A 17,359-nucleotide genomic window follows, 5' to 3' on the forward strand; every position below is an offset into this window, starting at 1 on the left:
GCATTAAACAAAAGATAATGTTGCAACGCTTTCGCCTCCTCTCCCCGCAAAGACCCAATCCTTGATACTGTTTCAGCTCACCATTAAGTGAGAGACAGTAAAGAACAAAGCATGAACAAAAAGTTAACAAATCGGTAGCTTCCACCACAACTTATCATGTTGACATTTTTACCGGGAGTGAAAATTTGCCTTCTTAGCTTTCCCACAGTCTTGCATAAAGCCCAAGAAGAGGAGAAATTTAAGGAATAGTCGTGGCAAATGGCATTGGTGGCTATTCAAGGGATAGCACCGTTAACTCCGCCCATTCCGAATAGCAGGGAGGCCCTGCTTTCAGGAGTAAGCATTCCTTTTATCTAGCAGAACAAACTTTCTGTTGGGGCAAAAACCACACACCGATTTGACGCACTGGCAGTCTATTCACGATATTTTGACTGATTAGCCACCCGAGAATGGCGGCATCCACTCTTTCCAGGCAGTGAGATAATATTAAAAGTATGGTTTATTAATAACGTCAGGAAGGGCAGAAAATCTGTTAGGATGCCAGACATTAACGGATGTGCAGTCCACCCAGCGTAAAGCGTCTACGCATTTCATCGCACAGTTCAACAATAGATCAAACCCCCGCATAACCCACCACTAGGATTCGTAGGAGTTCAGAGAACCGTATATGGTCAGTATCCCACGTCGCTCACCACAGAGTATTCTTGTTTTAGGAAAAAACCATGAACAATCAACGCCAGTCATTGATCCTTCTCACAGGTGTGAGGAAATTTGATCCTAACGGCAACAGTGTACCTCGACTATTCAAGCGCATCCATAGTTTCGTCCAATTTGTGTAGTATAATGAGGAAGGGCGAATGGTGCTGGTTTCGTGCTGCTCTAGACTGGGTAATGCAGTACGAGGCCATCTTATATGCCAATCTGAAGTGGTGAGGAGGTTGGCTTAAAAGCAAAGCCACTTAACAGAAAAACAAGGCTTGAAGTTGTTTCACTGAGCAAAGCGTTTTCCATCTATTCTTCCGTGTCTTATTGTTCACATTCCGATGCAGATCATAAATCCGTTGACCCGTACATTCCGAACAGACCTGGTACCCATCTATCTTATATTCATCCTTCAATCAATTGTATATCAATCCTTCCGTGTATCCCTTATTAACCGAAATCCATCCAATATCCATTACATATATACCACGGACTCATCTCCCCATTCATTTACCAATTCATAAAACAATTTAATCATTTTGCTTTCATCCATTTCCTCCGAGTCGATTATGCATCTATCCTGTATCCATCCATCAATCCATCAACCACTCACGATTCTATTCACCCATCCATCAGTCAACCCATGCTTCTGCATATCCATTTATTCATCCTTTATCATTACGGTATCCAATAAGCTTAAATTTGTGCATTTTATCTTGCATTCATCCCTCATTTCTCACGTCTCCAATCCGAATCTATCCCTTCATCCATCTGCTATCCATTCGTCAACCCAAACCGTAGCATTCTCCACCCGTTTTGATTTATTCCGTACCCATTTAGTATCTGTGCCTTTTTTTATCCACTATCTACTTTATACCCACCCGCATCCATCCATCCCCTGTCCATCCACTTGGGTCCCATTCAGAGGACAAAGATGTTGGTGCATTATTCCCTGCCCAAGCAGTTGCTATCATCATAAAGCACGGCAAATAGCTCAATAATGGACTTTTCTGAATGTTTCACATCCCTCGTTGCTTCAGTTTATACTAGTGTTTATTTAAAATGGCTAATTATATCGTGTCCGACAGGATTCCTTACATATTCTTCCCTCCTCGGCGGATACGCTTCACCTGTCACACTAAGGTTTGTGAACGAGCCATCGAAGTCCAAGCAATTGTCTTTTTAAATTGAAATAGATTGTCGCTGCCACTTGTGTGGCACTCCGAGACTTCCCTGAAAGCAAACGAACCAAAGCGTCAAACCGGAATATGATACTTGCTAAAGTACATAAGAGTTAGGAGACTAAAAATGTAGTCCACAGAATAATCTGTGGAGAAGGAAATGACAATGTTGTTTAACCTTCAGACAGTTGGTACACCGAGCACATAGGATTGCTTTAACTTGGTGCACATTTACAACCTTTCGGAGGTATAATTGGACAAGGTTACCAGACTCTCACCTGATCTCTTTTGTAATGGTCCAGAGCAGTTGCGTAATCAGACAGGTAACTGCTTTATCAAGGCATAAAATGGCACTCAGAAATTATTTTAAGAGAATGTGATGTTAGTGCCAGTTATTTTAAAATAATGATGCCCCGAGATGACATTGTTTGACGAGATGGTTAAGCAAACCGGACGCTTCAGTCACTGTAGTTTGTAAGTCCATGCTAGTAGCCTCCCAAATATTCCCCCTGCTATTAAGTAGTATGTTCTGCTACAATACTTTGGCTTATTATCACTTTAGGAGCGATTAAAGGAGTCACTTTGTTAAAATATCCAGTAAATTTATGGTGATATTTTTGCTTGAATGAGCGATAATTCCTCCAATTTTTGTCGCCTAAATAAAACCCACTGTATAAACCGATGATTAGACGAATACTAAATGGGATGTAAGATGGATGGGCAACACTGGAACGTAAACGTAGTGGGTCGGTGGATTTGACTCTAAGCATCAAGCTCCTTCACACTGCGCTCAATCTTGTCTTTTATAGAGTGGCTGTTCTTTTAAGCCAACATTCCCACCACTGCCGATTGGTACAGGAGATACCCTCTTTGTACAGCATCCTCTAGTCGCGATTAACACGAGGCTGGAGCAATTTTCCCTTCCCAGCTAAAGTTCATAAATGTTACGAAACTGCTGAAACGCTTGACTAGCTGGGATGCACCATTGATGATGAGATCAACTGCCTTTCCCCTTGCATGACGATTCAATGACTGTCGTTGGTGGTCCACGGAAGGTATTTGATGCATCAACCACGCTATAGTGAGCGACGCGTGAGGTGGACCAAATGAGGCGCCTTTGATGTCGCTTAGAGGAAGGTGGCGAGTTGTGTAGTTGTTTACTGCATTGTTGAAATGTGTGTCGACGTACGTAAGCGCTTCAAGCTAAATGCATTGCACTTGCGCTGAAAGGCACTTCCTTTGGGGTGTGCTAGTGTCCTGCAGATATGCGACCTAATGGTACCATATGTAATGTCAAGCGACTGCAGAGGTCACTAGGGAATAGAGCGAATGCAGAAATTTTGTTAGAATAAAAGAAAGAATTTTCAGACACAAATGAAATACTTCAATGTCTGGCATACGCCCTAACCTGCTGCTGTAACCTCTTGCAACTGTGCGGATCACTCGAGACAATTCATTACTTCAGACTACACGATTTATTCAGATAAAAACACAAAGCTGAGAATAGGGTAGGCTTGAGGAAAGTTGCCTAATCCTGAAAAGAAGAGCTAAAGTTCCCAGAAAAAGAAGCATTTTTTTAAAAAAAATGGTCAATGCAAAATTTTTAAAGAACTTATCTACACGGATTCCGCCTCATTTTACATGTTGGAAACAATGGTGTGATTGCAGATGTGTGATGTCAAATACTTTCCTATATTTGTAAGATTCATTTTGTTGTAAAAAGGATGAAAGATTCATGGCAACTTGTCGATGCAACCTTAAGAGCTGATGCCCTGTGAAGAATAAGCAGGCCAAGGTACTTTTATTCACCAGGCAGACAGGTGCAACTTTTACCAAAGCGCATCAACTCAATCACCTTCATTGCCAAATAAGCCACTAAAAGCCTACTCTTTCCCCACATCCGCCCTCCAAACCTGCAATCCTCCGGGTTGAAGGCTCGGCGGGCAAAGGTAGACGATCTCTTGATGACGTGACCCGAAGCGTACAAGGATGAAAATTACTTCTACCAGCGTTTGACATTCAATAGCCAGTTTTATTATTCGACTTAACAAACACTAGATCAGTCTCCACCCTTTCTTAAAATGTAAAAATCTTGTCTATTTATTACTTGAAAATATAGGCGAAAACATGTTTTCCTCTTGAAGGTACATTAATCAAAATGCAAAGTAGTGCATCAAGGGGAAGAGAGCGTAATGGAATGCATTCATTTCAACTAGATGATTTAAGAAAATAAAATTCGTAAACACTAGATTTTTGATAAATTATTTATGCGACAAGGAGACTACCCAGGTTTTTACTTGCGAATGGGCCACACTCCATTTAAACGCACTCTTGAAGAATTTTTTTACACACTTTACTTGCCCAATTCTAGCAAGGGACTAAACTCTACTCCTTAAATTAACCCGTCTTTCTATCTAACAGTTTATAAATGCTAAGAAATATAATGGCATAAATTTGACGAATGAGTCCAGCGGTGCCAAAGCAAGGAAATGGCTGGATTTTCTCCTCAAAATTCGAAAGGACTGATAAACACATTTGCTATTCTGAGGAGTGTGGAGACACAACGCTCAGACAAGAATCATCACTAAGAAGTGGTTTTTACTGTTTTGACGGGACCAAAGTGGAGGAATGGTCACAAGTAGAGCCGTAACTGGTTTTTGAAAGGAGAGGGAGACCATGCAGTGGTTAGTTCTTCGTTTTGTGTAGCCGACAATTGTACTTTTGTCTTGAACACACCATTGACACGAAGGCCATTCTGAGTTGCAAAAGACTAAGCATTGGTCAATATTATTAGGGCTTGTTTTGAATTTTGGGAGAAGACTTGTGACAACCCAGCACAAACAATCGTTCAGAGTACTTTAAAAATCACAGCGCATTGTAAAATCCTTCCTTTTACACAGATGATTTTATTTCTTGTATTACGCAATGACATCAAAAAGTGGACGGAGAATTGCCATCCATTGGAAAAGAGGGAAATAGTTGCTGCGCAGGAGTGGGTACAGTGACCGGCATTTTGGTGACTCTTCATAATGCTCCTCATATTTGACCTAAATTTCTTCTTCACAGAGGAAAAAAATTAGCTTTCTTAGTTTTCCAAATACCTTGACTAAATTTCGTGTAGGGTAGTTGTCGCTATCTAGACGATAGACCTGATGGCTCTTCCCATTACCCATGGTGGAGAAGCCACGCTTTTAGGCGTGTGGTAAAAGTAGGCATCTCTGTCGTCTGATAAAACAATCCTCCTGCTAAAGCAATAATCACACACTGCCCATTTGACACCCTGGCAGCCCATTCAGGGGATTTTGACAGATTGGACATCTGTGACCTATGACATGCATGCCCGTCTGTCCTATACACATTCAAGAGTTGCAATTCATATTACCCCAAGAGAAGACAAGGAAATTGAATCAAGAACGACTTTTTTAATGGCTTCATCGCCCATGATGCAAGGCGGTAAATCAGAAACGCAACTTTTCTAGGAATATTTAATAAACAGCCTTAAATTCTGAGTCAAAGTCTCCCTTTTAAGGTGTAAATATGTTGAATATTAAGCACATTTGCATAATCCAGTAAAATGCTTTTTCAATGGAATAATTAATACAGATTAGTGGGCAAAATAGTAATTGTTGGCAAAAGCAGACCTTTTGATATAAGGAATGATTATCTTCCCATTCGGATGAGGCACTCATAAGAGGGTCCGACTAATTTTGCACGATAACTTGTAAACAAATGGCAACCTTCCCTCTTCAAATGGCAAGAAGTAGATTTGAGGATGATTTTTGTGGAAGGTGAAGAGATGCACACATCTCAAACCATGAGAGTGACAAGAGTCTATGGAGTCAGAAATTTCTCTATAGGAGAGATTTTGAAGGGACAATGGAAGGTTTAAAACGTGCAGATTAGCTGAGAGCATATGAAAGAGCTTGTAAAGCCCTCACACGCATCATCCTAACAACTTTCACGCCCTCACTGCAGATCCAGGTGTCTTTTTTTTGTACATTTGATTGAAAAGTGTCTGTTAATTTGGTTGCCCTCATGAGCCATCGCATGTGTGTTGGCATTTAAGAGGCGTCCAAATCAATTTGCTTGTCTTTATTGAGAATAGGTAAATAATTACAGAAAGCTTCTTGTAATACCTTACTTAGTTTCCAATTGCAGGGGCACATGATCACGGCCAATTGTACATTTTGAGGAGTTTTTTCTATAAATGCACAATCTGTTTCTGGCCGCTCTTTCCCGCTTTTATATGACTTGCTCTTCCCAACTGTCGAAGTAATGGTACACGGGATTATATCATTGTCTGATGTTGAAAGGGTGGTTATCACTTTAAGAATAAGGAATGAGGTGAACGCGAAAAATAAGATGAGGTGGCGGTTGAATTTGCATCTCCGCCCCATCCGTCTCAAAGGAGTGATGTAAGGGAGGGGCATTATTCCCACTGGATACCAGCCCTGTCTGCGTTTTCAGCAGCAGATGGTACGACAGATTGGGTTAAATCAAGAAGTTTTGGATGGCTAGATAGCAGACGTGAGTGCTTGACCTTCAGCAAGCATCCCATACCACGTCAAATTTTGAAGGCTAACCGACAGAGCAATCAAACTGTCGAGTACCTATCTGATCGCATTAGAGATGGTCAGACCCAAAAACCAAGCAAACACTTTTCTTCCCCTCATGCAGCAGGTGGTAATGCAGTACAAACTTTGTACGAGCTTCGTCTGTTCACTTAAAGACAAAATTAATTAATCAGTTCATTTATCTTGCTCGGCGGTGTTTAATCCACCTCGCCATTTAACTTAACCGGAGGCAGGGTTTAAGGAATCCCCTTTCCTGTCCAAAATACAACTTTGCTTACCTTATGCATGCGGTGTTAGAGCCAAAAGGGACTGACGAGTTAAATTAACCAACAAGATTTATGGGTATGTGACAATAATGCTCCCTACATTTGTAAATAAATGAAAAGGAGGTGAAGGTAAGTGCAGATGTAATGTCCACGACTTTGCATGGTTATAATGCTTAAGAGAAATCTTTGCTGACCTCCTTAGTCTTTCCTCCTTCCAAAAGCAAAATGCAGGAGAAAAATCTGCATCGTGAAAGAAGTATATTTATCGAAGGAAGAGCTCTGTATACCCTTCACTAAGCATTGGTGGATAGTTATGGATTCACTTTTTTAATTTTCTTTTAGGGAAATTTGGATGTGAGGTGTTATTCTTTGTGTTATTCTAACAGACGCTTATGCATTCTGAGGTAAATGCAGGCCAGTATCTAATCCAACTCTGCCAACAGAAGGATAGCTCGACAGAAATTTTCCCTTTTTTTTACTACCTTAATTCTTGTCCTTTATTAAGGCCTTACATTGTCGGAAATGTCCATTTTGTGGAGCTTTTAACGGCATTTCTGTGACAATATTTACTGCCTAAATAAGCTATTACCCTTCTAAGCCTCTATCACTTGAATGGACTTTACATGGATGTATGAATGAATGAATGCTTACAGAATAGATGGATAGGGGATGAATCGACAACATTGGAGTGCAAAAATGGTGGCACAGAGGAATCGACACAAATCATCCACCTTAGTCAAATAACTATAACTCTTGTCTTTTGCAGTGTGGTTGTACCTTAAGGCCAACTTCCTCATCACTGCTGATTAGCACATGAAAGGAAGGCATTTTAGAGCATCATTTAGGCCTTATCGGCACGAACTTAGCGTATTCATCCTTCTCTCATAAGAGTCCGCAAATAGGACGGAATCGCAGATGCGCTTAAATAGCCAACATGCACAAATGATGGTGGGATTATTTGCCTCCACTCATTCGAGAAGATTCAATAACTGTCGTCGATGGTCCACGAGTGGTAATTGACGCACCAACCACGCTTCGGTGAGCGTCAAGGGAGGATAATGTCGCTCAAAAAGTGCAGAGTCAGTGGAGCCGATGTTGGTTTTGCATATTGTTGAACAGTGTGTCGAACTACGTGGGCAATTCAAGTTGAGTGGAGTACAATTGCTTTAAGTGGCACCACCTTCGGAGTGTTTTTTGTATCCTGACAAATTTTGTTACTATCAGTAGTAGATATTCCACCACACCAAGATGACCTACTCCGACTGCAAGGATCACTTGAGATCATATATCACTCTGGATTATACGATTTTTAAATATATGCAAAGTTTGAAGTGAGACGACCTAGGTAAATGTAGTATCTTTTCAAGGATAAGAGAAAGAACATTCAAACAGTAGTACTGACTTGTTTCGGTTGCCAAAAACAATGCTGTGATCTGCAATGCGCGATTTCAAATACTTTATCTTCTACTCAGTATAAAAACCAATTTATGTGATTTTTTTGGTAAGAGGTAAACATTTCATATCATTTGGCCAAGTTGATCACAAAAAAGCTTACTTTTTCTTCTCATATACCTTCGAAATCCCCAATCTGCTAGGTTAATACTGCAGGGGTTAAGGTGGTCCAGAATTTTACAAGGGATGGAAATTGCTTTAATTGACGTTACCTTCACAATAACCAGTTTCCATGTTCGACAAAACAAAAATCAGATCAGGATTGAAGTTAGATCTAGCAGCACTTTCGTACAAAAAATTTGCATTTCGCTTATTTACTACTTAGAAACGTTAGCAAAAAATATTTTTTGTTTCGAATCTACTAATTAAAATGCTAAAAACGGAAGAAAAGGAAAAAGGACATATAGGAATGTAGGCCGTTCAGTCTCCTTATTTAAGAAAACAAGCAGTGAACGCCAGATTTGTAGTAGATTATTTTTTCATCAAGGTGACTGCCCCAGGTAGCTGTGTACCACGAAGCGGTGGAGAGGTAGAGGAGTGGCCACCAAGAGGGCCGTAAAAGGCTTTCAAAAGGCGGTAAGGCAGAGACCCAAGACCCATATCTAAGACCGTGGTTTCCATTTCATTGAATGAAGCAAATTCTTCTTTAAAGCAGTAAACGCCAAGGCCTTTGGTGCAACACAACCCCATTGAGAGAGGAGTAGATTGTGCATTTCCCACTCTCGCTTCCATTCTCCTCCTTTTAGAACAGAAAAAGTGTGTGATGGATGAAATATTGCGTTTGCACTGTAATGTGTGGCTTCAGAGTGTGTCAAGGTATCCAAATGATCTTATTTTGCTTCCGACTCGTTCTCCTCAGGTGTTAAAAGTCATCCCCTCCGTCATGTGGCGTAAACACACCATCTCTCACCCTAAAGGTGTGTTTTCACAAACACGGATTACAAGAAACATTTGTGAGTCTAGGCATTTGAACTGTATACTCATAGAGTAATCACATAAGTGGCAGCAAATTGTCTGGTTTCATTGCTAGCTTCGCTGAACTGAACGCCCACTTCCTCCATAGAGAATGTGAATAAACTGGCTCACAATTTTTTGTGAATCCCCCTATCGGTGGCAGCTTCAACTTGTGAGGTAAACCTCGCTGATCGAAGTCAGGTAAACCTGAGGAGGTTTGAAATCTTTCTACTCGACCTACATGCTTCATGAGACTCCTGAATAATGGCAGCAGAAAAATCCAGTAAAGCTTCAGATCACGTGCATAGCAAATACTCCGCTAGGTTTGTAGAATTTGCTACTCATCCAGTAAAGGCTAAAAAGAACATTAAATCTGCATCATATTTAAGTGGCTAGATCCATAGTTTGAATTTATAACACATTTTATTCCCTCGGATATATCACAGTAAATAACAAACCCGAATGACATTTTATATATCACTAGATCTCTCTCCAACACTTGTACTTTAATTTGCAATTTTGAAAGGGATAATTGAAGCTTCATCTATTCAGCATTTTGTGGCCATGCCTCCTTGTTTAAGTGTACCTGCGTCAAGTGAGGCTCTGGGTGATGACATGCTCCATAGCATTCAATTTTGAAGGTTTTCTTATAGTTATAGCCGTCATCTCTTAGCTCGATGGTTGGGTATTTTCAGGGGTTAAAGCATTGGAGAGAGAGAGAGAGACAAGTTCTTCGCCACGGGATCATATCTGGACATTTCATTTGACACAACTGGAAAGAGCAAATGACCTTTGGAGTGTCACGACAAATCATCGTGGTCCATTTGTCCACTTTTGCCGCTGTAGAGAAGGTATTGGAGCTTAGCTGGATAGGCAGCCGTAAGACTCAGGCAATCGCTGCAAAGCGGGAGAAAAAAGATGACCTTTTACCACTGCACAATTCCTTTCTTGACAACGAATGTGTGTCAAGAAGACATCAAAGCGGATCATTTGTCTTTATCATTTTACATTACTCGGCCACCGGCTAGCTATGTCTGCTACTACCAAGGTCAAACTCATCAGCTAAAAGGTCGAAATCTCCTGCTTCCCTATTCTTAAGGCTAATGGGCTTTTTGTTTTTAGCATTTATTATTTTTCCTTAAAGGTTCTCCCTTAATGAAAAAGAGTTGTCATATATCATTATTCATTGTGGAAGAACGGAGAGGGTGTTAGCACAAACCCCTTGAAATGTTCTCCACATACCCGAATTAATTAGTTTGAGGAAAAGATGAAGTGGCAGTTACCTATGCGACGACATTAAGATATATCTAGATATTTAAGAGGAGCGAATCAACTAAGGTCCCTTTTTCTCCTTCTTTCCTCCTTCAAACCTCTTTCCCTCCCCACCCTCGCCCGTCTCTTTTGGGAGACATGTAAGTATTAGGCGAAGTTTAATACACTTCGAGGAAATTGGAACTAGCATCCACTTTTGGAGCCATCCACCTCTCGCATTCAGCTCTCCTTCATTGCCTTCATGGATCGACCTCAAAGTGAATACAATCAATTTCTCCTGTTAAGCCCACATGCTCCTACCAAAAAAGGGAGAAAGTTTTATTAGAAAAATGCACAATTCCGTTTTTTTCGGTGCCCCGTGCACTTCCATCTCAAGGTGAAAACTAGAAAGAAAAGAAAGTAGTGACATGAATCAAGTTTAAACATAGGGCGGTGCCACTACCATTTACAGTAATCTTATTTATAAAAGGTAGCAGACACGTTCCAATCTAAAGGCGATCCGGTGAATTGTGGGAAGGAAAAATAGAGGAATAAAGTGCAAGTTATGCCATCTGTGCTTCTTCATCCTTGACTGACATCTTTGTCAATGCGACTGAAGCCCCTTTGTACATCCATTTTCGTAAGAAAGCCGTGGGAAAAATACCACTTATTTAGACCGACGAAATCGTCATAGAGATACACTAGACAGATTCAAGATGGGTATTTCTATCCGTGTGTCTCTTTGAGTCTACCTTGAAGTGGTAATCAGGCAAGGTAGCCTGGTTAAACATACTACGAACTAACGAAGAGAATATTTGGGAGGCTACTAGCATGGCACGAAGACCTTAACCCAGAGCTGAAAACAACTAAATAAAACTCAAATGTCTGGTTGCTTAACCACCTCTTAAAAAAATATCATGCTGCAAAATTATGCCAAAATAAATGACACTAACTCCTCATTTTTATGTATGATTTTCCCGCCCTGATGAACCAACTGCATTTCGGACTTGGTGAGTGCCCTCGATAACATCTAGGTGGAAGGAAGTACTGCAGAAGACAAACCTAATTCCAATAAAATAACTACCCTAATTTTTATGGTTCATTAACAAACCTTTGTTCGAAAGGGTGACTATGCAAAGACTTCCAAGAGAAAACGACAAAACTGCTCGCACCATTAATGGTAACCCCAACTCCGTCTTCTGCAAGAAGGCCATTAACAAGGGAGCAAATCCAGATTTTAGCCACTTGAAAAATACATTATGGATATGTCTACTTGAAAAGTGGAATGCGGGATGGATGGATGGATAGATGCATACGGAATGGATAGATGAATCAATGTATAGACTGCTCTACAGTTTGAATAGCATATAGCGGAAGCCTTAATTTCTTGTACTTTATAATATGGCTCTGCTTTTATATCGAATTCCTCACCACCATCGACTGACTTATGAAGTGTCCTCGCTGTGAAGACTCATTTAGTCCTGAGCAACACAGAGCCAGCTCACTTTTCCATTATCCACTACATTTCACGATTGGGACTGCGTTGCGGTTGAGCTTGAGTAGCCGAGATGCACAAACGACGTTGGGGTCAATTGCTTTTTTGCGTGCAATTTGCTTTAATGGATGGCGTTAACGTTCCATGGGTGTTTCTAAAGCGTTAACTGCACTGAAGTCTATCACAGATGTCACTCAGGTAAAGAGGGATAGTGAGCTAAGTGATGGATGGATGCATTTTTGAACTGAGTAGACGGAGGTGGGCACTTCTTGCTGGGTGGGTTGGGCTTGCGTTGGGCAGCACCACCCTCAGGGCGTACTAGTAACCTACCAGCTTTTCAGCTCGTTGATGTTATGCCCTCTATCATGCTGCTGGGAAATCGGAGAACACTCCAGGCACCACTATATTACCAGACCCGGAACCACCGTGCTGAAAAGTGAAAAATTATTCTGAGGCAGTAAATTTTAACTTAATTTGGCGCAATACTGCCTCATTAGAAGTGACTAAACATTTAAAAAGCCTCCTAGCAAGTTAGAATTTATTTACTAAAAGGTAAAAGAGTAATTATAAGGAATTCCTAAAAAGAGCTTTGTTGCATTAAACAAAAGATAATGTTGCAACGCTTTCGCCTCCTCTCCCCGCAAAGACCCAATCCTTGATACTGTTTCAGCTCACCATTAAGTGAGAGACAGTAAAGAACAAAGCATGAACAAAAAGTTAACAAATCGGTAGCTTCCACCACAACTTATCATGTTGACATTTTTACCGGGAGTGAAAATTTGCCTTCTTAGCTTTCCCACAGTCTTGCATAAAGCCCAAGAAGAGGAGAAATTTAAGGAATAGTCGTGGCAAATGGCATTGGTGGCTATTCAAGGGATAGCACCGTTAACTCCGCCCATTCCGAATAGCAGGGAGGCCCTGCTTTCAGGAGTAAGCATTCCTTTTATCTAGCAGAACAAACTTTCTGTTGGGGCAAAAACCACACACCGATTTGACGCACTGGCAGTCTATTCACGATATTTTGACTGATTAGCCACCCGAGAATGGCGGCATCCACTCTTTCCAGGCAGTGAGATAATATTAAAAGTATGGTTTATTAATAACGTCAGGAAGGGCAGAAAATCTGTTAGGATGCCAGACATTAACGGATGTGCAGTCCACCCAGCGTAAAGCGTCTACGCATTTCATCGCACAGTTCAACAATAGATCAAACCCCCGCATAACCCACCACTAGGATTCGTAGGAGTTCAGAGAACCGTATATGGTCAGTATCCCACGTCGCTCACCACAGAGTATTCTTGTTTTAGGAAAAAACCATGAACAATCAACGCCAGTCATTGATCCTTCTCACAGGTGTGAGGAAATTTGATCCTAACGGCAACAGTGTACCTCGACTATTCAAGCGCATCCATAGTTTCGTCCAATTTGTGTAGTATAATGAGGAAGGGCGAATGGTGCTGGTTTCGTGCTGCTCTAGACTGGGTAATGCAGTACGAGGCCATCTTATATGCCAATCTGAAGTGGTGAGGAGGTTGGCTTAAAAGCAAAGCCACTTAACAGAAAAACAAGGCTTGAAGTTGTTTCACTGAGCAAAGCGTTTTCCATCTATTCTTCCGTGTCTTATTGTTCACATTCCGATGCAGATCATAAATCCGTTGACCCGTACATTCCGAACAGACCTGGTACCCATCTATCTTATATTCATCCTTCAATCAATTGTATATCAATCCTTCCGTGTATCCCTTATTAACCGAAATCCATCCAATATCCATTACATATATACCACGGACTCATCTCCCCATTCATTTACCAATTCATAAAACAATTTAATCATTTTGCTTTCATCCATTTCCTCCGAGTCGATTATGCATCTATCCTGTATCCATCCATCAATCCATCAACCACTCACGATTCTATTCACCCATCCATCAGTCAACCCATGCTTCTGCATATCCATTTATTCATCCTTTATCATTACGGTATCCAATAAGCTTAAATTTGTGCATTTTATCTTGCATTCATCCCTCATTTCTCACGTCTCCAATCCGAATCTATCCCTTCATCCATCTGCTATCCATTCGTCAACCCAAACCGTAGCATTCTCCACCCGTTTTGATTTATTCCGTACCCATTTAGTATCTGTGCCTTTTTTTATCCACTATCTACTTTATACCCACCCGCATCCATCCATCCCCTGTCCATCCACTTGGGTCCCATTCAGAGGACAAAGATGTTGGTGCATTATTCCCTGCCCAAGCAGTTGCTATCATCATAAAGCACGGCAAATAGCTCAATAATGGACTTTTCTGAATGTTTCACATCCCTCGTTGCTTCAGTTTATACTAGTGTTTATTTAAAATGGCTAATTATATCGTGTCCGACAGGATTCCTTACATATTCTTCCCTCCTCGGCGGATACGCTTCACCTGTCACACTAAGGTTTGTGAACGAGCCATCGAAGTCCAAGCAATTGTCTTTTTAAATTGAAATAGATTGTCGCTGCCACTTGTGTGGCACTCCGAGACTTCCCTGAAAGCAAACGAACCAAAGCGTCAAACCGGAATATGATACTTGCTAAAGTACATAAGAGTTAGGAGACTAAAAATGTAGTCCACAGAATAATCTGTGGAGAAGGAAATGACAATGTTGTTTAACCTTCAGACAGTTGGTACACCGAGCACATAGGATTGCTTTAACTTGGTGCACATTTACAACCTTTCGGAGGTATAATTGGACAAGGTTACCAGACTCTCACCTGATCTCTTTTGTAATGGTCCAGAGCAGTTGCGTAATCAGACAGGTAACTGCTTTATCAAGGCATAAAATGGCACTCAGAAATTATTTTAAGAGAATGTGATGTTAGTGCCAGTTATTTTAAAATAATGATGCCCCGAGATGACATTGTTTGACGAGATGGTTAAGCAAACCGGACGCTTCAGTCACTGTAGTTTGTAAGTCCATGCTAGTAGCCTCCCAAATATTCCCCCTGCTATTAAGTAGTATGTTCTGCTACAATACTTTGGCTTATTATCACTTTAGGAGCGATTAAAGGAGTCACTTTGTTAAAATATCCAGTAAATTTATGGTGATATTTTTGCTTGAATGAGCGATAATTCCTCCAATTTTTGTCGCCTAAATAAAACCCACTGTATAAACCGATGATTAGACGAATACTAAATGGGATGTAAGATGGATGGGCAACACTGGAACGTAAACGTAGTGGGTCGGTGGATTTGACTCTAAGCATCAAGCTCCTTCACACTGCGCTCAATCTTGTCTTTTATAGAGTGGCTGTTCTTTTAAGCCAACATTCCCACCACTGCCGATTGGTACAGGAGATACCCTCTTTGTACAGCATCCTCTAGTCGCGATTAACACGAGGCTGGAGCAATTTTCCCTTCCCAGCTAAAGTTCATAAATGTTACGAAACTGCTGAAACGCTTGACTAGCTGGGATGCACCATTGATGATGAGATCAACTGCCTTTCCCCTTGCATGACGATTCAATGACTGTCGTTGGTGGTCCACGGAAGGTATTTGATGCATCAACCACGCTATAGTGAGCGACGCGTGAGGTGGACCAAATGAGGCGCCTTTGATGTCGCTTAGAGGAAGGTGGCGAGTTGTGTAGTTGTTTACTGCATTGTTGAAATGTGTGTCGACGTACGTAAGCGCTTCAAGCTAAATGCATTGCACTTGCGCTGAAAGGCACTTCCTTTGGGGTGTGCTAGTGTCCTGCAGATATGCGACCTAATGGTACCATATGTAATGTCAAGCGACTGCAGAGGTCACTAGGGAATAGAGCGAATGCAGAAATTTTGTTAGAATAAAAGAAAGAATTTTCAGACACAAATGAAATACTTCAATGTCTGGCATACGCCCTAACCTGCTGCTGTAACCTCTTGCAACTGTGCGGATCACTCGAGACAATTCATTACTTCAGACTACACGATTTATTCAGATAAAAACACAAAGCTGAGAATAGGGTAGGCTTGAGGAAAGTTGCCTAATCCTGAAAAGAAGAGCTAAAGTTCCCAGAAAAAGAAGCATTTTTTTAAAAAAAATGGTCAATGCAAAATTTTTAAAGAACTTATCTACACGGATTCCGCCTCATTTTACATGTTGGAAACAATGGTGTGATTGCAGATGTGTGATGTCAAATACTTTCCTATATTTGTAAGATTCATTTTGTTGTAAAAAGGATGAAAGATTCATGGCAACTTGTCGATGCAACCTTAAGAGCTGATGCCCTGTGAAGAATAAGCAGGCCAAGGTACTTTTATTCACCAGGCAGACAGGTGCAACTTTTACCAAAGCGCATCAACTCAATCACCTTCATTGCCAAATAAGCCACTAAAAGCCTACTCTTTCCCCACATCCGCCCTCCAAACCTGCAATCCTCCGGGTTGAAGGCTCGGCGGGCAAAGGTAGACGATCTCTTGATGACGTGACCCGAAGCGTACAAGGATGAAAATTACTTCTACCAGCGTTTGACATTCAATAGCCAGTTTTATTATTCGACTTAACAAACACTAGATCAGTCTCCACCCTTTCTTAAAATGTAAAAATCTTGTCTATTTATTACTTGAAAATATAGGCGAAAACATGTTTTCCTCTTGAAGGTACATTAATCAAAATGCAAAGTAGTGCATCAAGGGGAAGAGAGCGTAATGGAATGCATTCATTTCAACTAGATGATTTAAGAAAATAAAATTCGTAAACACTAGATTTTTGATAAATTATTTATGCGACAAGGAGACTACCCAGGTTTTTACTTGCGAATGGGCCACACTCCATTTAAACGCACTCTTGAAGAATTTTTTTACACACTTTACTTGCCCAATTCTAGCAAGGGACTAAACTCTACTCCTTAAATTAACCCGTCTTTCTATCTAACAGTTTATAAATGCTAAGAAATATAATGGCATAAATTTGACGAATGAGTCCAGCGGTGCCAAAGCAAGGAAATGGCTGGATTTTCTCCTCAAAATTCGAAAGGACTGATAAACACATTTGCTATTCTGAGGAGTGTGGAGACACAACGCTCAGACAAGAATCATCACTAAGAAGTGGTTTTTACTGTTTTGACGGGACCAAAGTGGAGGAATGGTCACAAGTAGAGCCGTAACTGGTTTTTGAAAGGAGAGGGAGACCATGCAGTGGTTAGTTCTTCGTTTTGTGTAGCCGACAATTGTACTTTTGTCTTGAACACACCATTGACACGAAGGCCATTCTGAGTTGCAAAAGACTAAGCATTGGTCAATATTATTAGGGCTTGTTTTGAATTTTGGGAGAAGACTTGTGACAACCCAGCACAAACAATCGTTCAGAGTACTTTAAAAATCACAGCGCATTGTAAAATCCTTCCTTTTACACAGATGATTTTATTTCTTGTATTACGCAATGACATCAAAAAGTGGACGGAGAATTGCCATCCATTGGAAAAGAGGGAAATAGTTGCTGCGCAGGAGTGGGTACAGTGACC

At 40.9% G+C, this 17,359-nt stretch overlaps 1 protein-coding gene across 1 annotated transcript; it reads right to left on the reverse strand. All coding sequences in view use genetic code 11, as the record gives it.

Annotated features, from left to right (window-relative positions):
- Positions 1–7,677: 7,677 nt before the first annotated feature.
- On the reverse strand, positions 7,678–8,775 carry EGR_07594 (hypothetical protein; the record flags this gene model as incomplete). The annotated part of the gene is made up of 2 exons (XM_024496843.1): positions 7,678–7,787; positions 8,688–8,775. The coding sequence occupies 2 exons, from the start codon at positions 8,773–8,775 to the stop codon at positions 7,678–7,680; spliced, it is 198 nt and encodes a 65-aa protein (XP_024348779.1).
- Positions 8,776–17,359: the final 8,584 nt, after the last annotated feature.

The sequence above is a fragment of the Echinococcus granulosus genome (assembly GCF_000524195.1).
Source record: "Echinococcus granulosus chromosome Unknown EG_S00081, whole genome shotgun sequence".
In the NCBI taxonomy this organism is placed as follows: Eukaryota; Metazoa; Platyhelminthes; class Cestoda; order Cyclophyllidea; family Taeniidae; genus Echinococcus; species Echinococcus granulosus.